We start from the raw sequence: 7431 nt of genomic DNA on the forward strand, positions 1-7431 counted from the left end.
CTATTACTTAAATTAAGGTATAGTCTACTACCGAGTTTCGTTAGGGTCCTACCGATTATGATTGAGACCCATTTGTGCCATTTGCAAATACCATTAACACTTTTCTATGGTCTTATAAAAAGGTTGTATATGAACATGTCATTTCAATTTCAAGTAATTTGTATATGTCTAGTTATACTTTTAATTTTTGAAACTTATAGACCAAGGAACAAGATGTGTCCATTTCTTTTTGTTTTGTTAATGATAAAAGAACTAAAATACACAAAGATGTCAAAATTATTGTTTTTTTTTGTGAATATTGAGACTAGGTGGAATTCAAACATGTCACTGCATTTACCAGTGTTTATAAAATGGTATAATATTTTAACATTTTTAATCTATTAAGATTAAATGTTTTTAATATTTCTTGTAATGATCATGTATGTAACTGTAGTTGGAACAAGTTTTGAAATTTCTAGTGTATATTTTGCTGATTAACTTCAAACTGGAGTGCTCACATTGAAATATTTAGATGTTGAAGTCAATTTTGTCACAAGTTTCCTGTAATTTTTTGTGCAGGAAACTAAATGTAATTTTTGGCTTTTGTTTAGAAAAAATCTAAAAGATGTCATCTATTGTACCACATGTGTATTATGGGAGAAGTTTTTTTTATTTCTATAACTTCATCATGAAATACCTGTATACCTTAGTGACTCAAATAATTTTATCACACTGTTTTGTCCTCCACTGGGTCAATTAACAGGCTTAGAAGGCTACATTTAAGATATGATGGGCAGAATGTAGATAGCCCATTGTGTAGATTTGCACTAAAACAACAAGAGCAAGGAAAAACAATCTGTATGAATGTATTTATCATAACTTTATAGCAAATACTTCTTTTTGTGACAAGACATCAAATAAGGTAAAAAAAACAAACGGGGTTTTGTTTTGCTAACATATTTAGCATATAAAATCCTTAAGCCTTTGTAAATGTTACATTTTTACTTCCAACAGATTTCTTTCAGTTAAATATTTAATTATGCATAAATGAAATAGTATTATACCAATAACATTTCTTAACTTTACTGATTAAAAAATTTTGAAAAACAGAACAGCAATGTGAAGCTTAGCTACTTCTGTTATAGTTTATGTTTATGTATTAATATTACATGAACTGACACGTTTTGTACAGAATTCCAATACATGTTTGTGCGCAACACCTAGTCATATAAATTTTGTATTTTATAAAAAATATTTAATTTAAAATGTCAGCACTTAAACATAAACCCAAGACATACTTATTTTTTATTACATTTACTGGTTTAATATAACTTTCATTGTAAATTTGGTAATTTCACTATTCACAGCTTACTTTCAGTCTTTGTTGATGGGGGGGAAAAAAAAAGCAGAATACGTACAAATGCAGTAAATTGCATGAATAACATTTATGTACACACCAAATATCATTAAAAAACTTGCTGTATCATAGTTGTGTAACAGGTAAAAAGCAAGAGTGATAGTTCCCTGCAAAAGTGAATCCTTCAAGGTGATTTATAAAAATGTTTCATCTTTGAAAAATGGATAGTATATTTGGAATGCAGGTAAGCTGTAAAAGCTTAATGTGCACATAGTTAATAATCTCACTACTTTTACTGAAAATGGAAGAAAATAACAAAACTATAATCCTTATATTTGTATTCTTCAATTATAATTACTACAGTCTTTCATTAGGTGGAATTTCTCAAGATTCATCCCCTCCAAACACCCCAGCCAGTACTCGAAGTGGTCTCCAATCCTGTGTTTCCACAAACCCAGAGGGTGAAGCAGTGGCTGCTTCAAGTTCAAACTTAAACAGCAACCAGGTGGTAAAAGGCCTCTCAAAAGACATACCCAAGGATGTTTTGTCTAATGTCAACCAGTTCCAAAGGAAACAAAAGAAGGGTACTATTGATGTATGGTGGTTATATGATGATGGTGGTAGGTATAAGAATTTATAGTTTTGGACTTAAATCTTTTAATAACATAGTTTCTTATATTTCCTACTCATTTTGCCAGTTTGCAATATCTTTTTGAAATGATTTATGAATGTGCAAGTTCTGCCGTGAACAAAATGTACATCTCATTTTTTATTTATTATAATTCTAAACATAAAAAATAGTTGTAACATGTTTGAACAAATGTTTTTAATAGATAATGTGTAAAATATGGCTACTTAATTGTATTTTCAAAATGCTGTTTTCTGACTTAATAAGCCTAGCCATCATAATTCCTACAAATATTCTTAGTTTTTTTTTCTTCTATTTTTAAAATATTTGACAGCTATAAAAGCCAAAAAATGCATATCAAAAATTTAACTGTGTAAAATATTGGAACTAGATGTATTTTGTAGGTTCGGTTATTTTTTTGATTTATTTTTATTAATTGTAAAATACTGAACATTTTTTTAATATAAATCTATGTAATAAGACAACCACCTGAAAAAAAACTTATTTCTGAGATTTTTTAACTTAATTTTCTTTTGTGTATTATTTTATGTCGGAAGTTTAAAATGTTATTGGTTTGAAAGTTAAATGCAATTGTCAGCTTGAGGATAAGCCTGAAACAGAGGAAGAAGAAAATATGTGACATGCAAGCGTGTTTTATACCTGCTTTTACAAATATAGGAAATTTGATTATATTTGATTATATGATTATATAATAAAAAAAAAAAATGAAACTTTGTGATGAGTAATAAAGATAAAGAAAGTAAAATAGATTCTAGGATAAAAGGAAGCATTTTAATATTTCTTTGAAGAATGTTTGTCAACAGGATTTTGTGAATTTTACTATATGAAAGTCTATAGAAAAAGTGAATAAAAACATAGTAAAGCAAAACTAAATATTATTTAGTAAATTTTTGCACAAGTTTTGAACCATTTGGTTAAAATTTCCACTGTGAGAAGGAAAGAAATAAACAGGTGCCAGTCCTGAAACAATTAATTTGGTATTAGTTATATCTTATGTCTAATATTCAGTTTTAATACTGTCAGCTCTAAGTTAGTGAGAGAAGTTCCTTTTTAATTTTGATCTTTTGTTATATTTCTAGTTTAGCAATACATTAGTCTGTAGGTTTTTTTCTGTTTGTTTTGTTATTGAACTTTCAGCAATACAGAAAAAGTTTTTTCTGTGTTTATTGTCTGCTATATTTTACTTCAAAAGTATATTAGTCTAGACAATTATTTTTCTTTTGTTCTGTTAAAAAGTTCAGCAACCAAGAATTATTCGTTTTTTGTTTGATCTTACTTAATTTTTTTTAAATTCAATGTTACATTCTTTATCATGAATAGAGAAAAGTTTGAAAAAGCTTGTTATTACTAACATATTAAACATTTTGACATGCAAGTTACTGCAATTTTATTTTTCACAAAATTGTCTATTTCATTAAAATATATTTATTTAATAAAGTGATAACATTTCTACATATAATTTTTAATATTTAGATTTACAGTATATTTGAATTTTCAACACACTAACAACTGAAAAGATACTAAAACAAGTATTTTCTTACAAGAATATTCGTAGATTCAAAATGTTTATCATTTGAAACTTAATGGCTTGTTTAATAAGACAACCACTGTTTTGTGAGTATGTCTAATAATGGGAATAAGGAATTTTCTCTATTTATAATAATCAAATTTTACTTAGTTTTTAGTCTGCTAATGCAAGGTAATTTTAATGGATAATTTAATGTTTATATCGTGATCTAAAACCTACTTTATTGTGCCAAAGTTTCTTAAAACCCGTTGCTTAAAAATAATATGCACAATTTATTTTTCCCTGTGAATTTTGGTGGTCAAATAATATATATATTTCAACAGTGTTACCATTTTATTTTTCTAGGCTTAACAATGTTAATCCCTTACTTATTGAGTAATAAATCACAGTGGAGAAATTGCAAGCTGCGTGTGTTCTCTCTAGCAAATAAAAAAGATGAACTTGATAGAGATCAGAGAAAGTAAGGTTTGAACATTTATTTTATTTTAAGTCATTTGGAAATCATATTTTGCCTTTGATAAATTATGAATGGGTTTCATTATCTTTCACAGAATTAGAAATGCAATGTCACTTTCAATGAACCGTGACATTTTAATTGTTTTACATACACCTAATAAATTAAATATATTAGAATTATTTTCAAAAATATTCATTTTAAATAATTCAAAGAATTTATCACACTTGCATATAAAAGTCATGGTATCTAGGTATTTTGTAGGAGAATGTAAACAGACTATAGAAATAAACAGTTTAGTTGCATTGTACTGGAAGTAAGGATGTTTCAAGGACCTAATAAGATAATCTATGAACATTATGAAAATGAATAAAAACCCTATTACTTGAGCACTTTCAAAAGGTGGATCTTTCCTGAAGAAGAAAGATCCACCTTTTGAAAGTGCTCAAGTTATAGGGTTTTTATTCATTTCTGTCAATACTTCTTGAACCTACATGTTTTTCTAACATCATGTATGAACATTATAAGATACTTATTCACAATACTTTAAAACACAATAGTTACAATTAAATACCAAAAAGGATTTGCCACTACATTTTATATCATTTTCTAAAGGATTATGATGATGATGATAATAAAGATATGTTCATAGAATGTAACAGTACCAAGCAGATGGGTTATTTATACTGAATTTACAATAAAATTTAACTAGTTACTTTACAGAAGTTCCAGGAAATGCCACTTAAGATACTTTAAAGGCATTATGATAATAATGAATTTAAATATTAGCAAAATGACTCAAATTATTCTTACATAATAAAAAAAGAATATATTAAAAATAAAATGTATGAGCAAATAATTATAATACCCAAAATATAGAAACTTGAAAATCATTTATATAAAGCCACATATGCTATGTTTTTGTAACTAAACTTTGGTTGAGACTGGTTTGCTACAGTTATATATATTTGCCTTCCATTTCTGATTCTCATTTCTTATTGTTTCGTTTTATATGATTACACTCAGTTTATAAAACTTAGGTGGCTGGTTAGCCAAAATATGAAGCAGTTCTTCTGGTATAGTCAGATCTATGGGGAAAGTTGACATTATTGTTAAGTGCATTGACACTCATCAATCCATGTAATTTATCCTTTGGGAAAATCTTTTTTTCTGTGAATAGCAAATTTATTTATTTATTTATTTTTCAATAATAAGTTTATAGTCTTCTGTAAAAATACTTTCACAGATATTTTATCAAGCATATTTTTATTTTCATAGCATGGCTGCTCTTCTCAACAAATTTAGGATAGATTATTCTGATGTGACCATAATTCCAGATATTGTCAAACCTCCTCAAGAATCTAGGTATGCTTTGATTTCACCATAGTTATTTCTTGACACACATTCTCTGTAGAAATGATAGTTTTAGATTATGTATACTTTAAAACTTAAACCAAATAAACATTTCATAAAAATATTTTCCAATAAACAAAGCACAACTTAATACGCTACTAAGATATCTTAAGGTAGAGACTGTATCTTTGATACAGTTATAGTTCCACTAAACAGTGTTTTTATAATAAATATTTTACTGTATAAAACCTCATTCAGTATTGTAGCTGTTTTACTGTACATTGTATCTTTGTTAGTAATTTTGTCATATAAGTCCTAATTCAGTACAGTAGTTTCACTGTACTGTGTGTTAGCAATTATGTCATCATGTAAATCCTAACTCAGTACCATAGTTCTACAGTGTCTATGTTAGCACTTGTGTCATCATGTAGATCCTATTTCATTACAATTGTTCTATAGTGTCTGTATTAGTATCTGTGTCATCATGTAGTTTTACTATACAGTGTCTGTATTAGCAGTTGTATCATTATATAAAACCTGTTTTGGTATATTAGCTACCTTGGTGTACAGCACACTAACTATCTCAGTGTACAGCACTTATTTCAATGTAGTATACCTAATTCATAAGAGTTGTTTCAATTATTTTAAAAATGAGTCATAAATAAATTACTTTTATACAGTCTGTTAAGTTTGTATTATGTTTCTTACTTCATCATTTACTTAATGTATGCTAACTAATTCTTCAGTGTTTTAAATTCATTGTGGAGTAATTTTCAGAATGTATTAATTAAAATGAGAGTTATTACATTATTAAACATCTGTCAGTTGTTATAGATTATCTCTTATATTAGCTCAGGTTGTTTAAAGTAAAATATTTGAAGTCTGTGTAAGTAATTGTATAAAAAATTATATATATTAGATTTACTAAACTTTTCAAAAGATCACCATAAAATAAGTCATTAAAACTCTATGGTATTTTATGTATTTGGTTATTTGCAGCAATAGAGAATTTTTTGCAATGTTATCCAAGTGGAAAAATATTGAAAATGTGGAAGGAAGCTCTTTGGCCATCTCAGAATCTGAAATCTTGGCTGTTAAAGATAAGGTAGGATAGTTTAGGAAAATTACTTTGTGTAAGGGAATTATTGAATTCATTCAATATTTATATTGTGTTTTTGAAACATTATTTAAATATTTTATATAAATATTTTGTCTATGAATTTAAATGGAAGTTTTAAGATTCATTTTTTTTAGAATGAGTAAAAAACATGCCTACATACACTCAAAGTATTTATTTATACACACACAAATGAATGATTATATAGAGAAAACAATTGAGTGTTGAAATTTCCAAAACATACTTACCCTTTGCTGACACTTTAACTATTCCTCATCGTTGGCTTTGCCTATCTAAGCATTGGTCTTGCATGCTCAAGTCTTTTATACTTAAATGCTCTTGGTAATATCTAATTTGCTAATTCCTCCACCTGCATCAATGCACCCTTTGTTCTGACACTACACTGAGTGGTCACAAGTAAATAGACACCTAATTTTTCGTCATTTAACTGATTTATGCTAACTAATTTGTGTTCGCAGAGCACTATATAAATGAAAATGGTCCGCACACTAATTATCTTGTGCTACAACATGCCTAGAGCTCAAGGTTTTCCTGTTTGAGGAACGATAGTTGGTCAAGCAGATGGTGGAATAAGTCAGCGGCAAATTTCGCAAAATTTGGGAATCCCGCCTTTGACAGTCAACAGAATCATCGTGCAGTTCAGGAAACATGGCAAAGAAACAACTGAGCAGCGTCCGGATCGTCCTGGTCCATCAGAGAGGGCTGTCAAGAGGAGCATCGAAATGGATCCTAGATTAACGACTGCAGAAGTGGCCAAAGTTTGTGGGATGAGCCCAAAATCTGTTCAATGGATTCTCCACAGATTGGGTTATTGTTGCAGAGCAGATGGACAGAAGCCCTTGTTAAGACCTGCCAAACATAGTTAGACGAAAGAAGTGGGCAAGTGATATGATGACCAAGCTTTTGGAAGACTGTATTGTTCTCAGACGAATCAAGATTCACTCAATTTTCGGACAGTAGAAGGATATGGGTC

The 7431-nt window shown here is 28.5% G+C and overlaps 1 protein-coding gene across 2 annotated transcripts in view; it reads left to right on the forward strand.

Annotated features, from left to right (window-relative positions):
- Nucleotides 1-7431, forward strand: part of LOC106465993 (solute carrier family 12 member 2-like) — a 95417-nt gene that overhangs the window by 77468 nt on the left and 10518 nt on the right. For both annotated transcript variants that reach the window (XM_022393960.1, XM_022393961.1), the window contains exons 19-22: nt 1711-1956; nt 3859-3973; nt 5246-5332; nt 6320-6425. In XM_022393960.1, the coding sequence (XP_022249668.1) occupies nt 1711-1956; nt 3859-3973; nt 5246-5332; nt 6320-6425 (554 nt within the window). The remainder of the gene's footprint in view (nt 1-1710; nt 1957-3858; nt 3974-5245; nt 5333-6319; nt 6426-7431) is intronic.

This window comes from Limulus polyphemus, unplaced genomic scaffold (genome assembly GCF_000517525.1).
Source record: "Limulus polyphemus unplaced genomic scaffold, Limulus_polyphemus-2.1.2 Scaffold2116, whole genome shotgun sequence".
Lineage (NCBI taxonomy): Eukaryota > Metazoa > Arthropoda > Merostomata > Xiphosura > Limulidae > Limulus > Limulus polyphemus.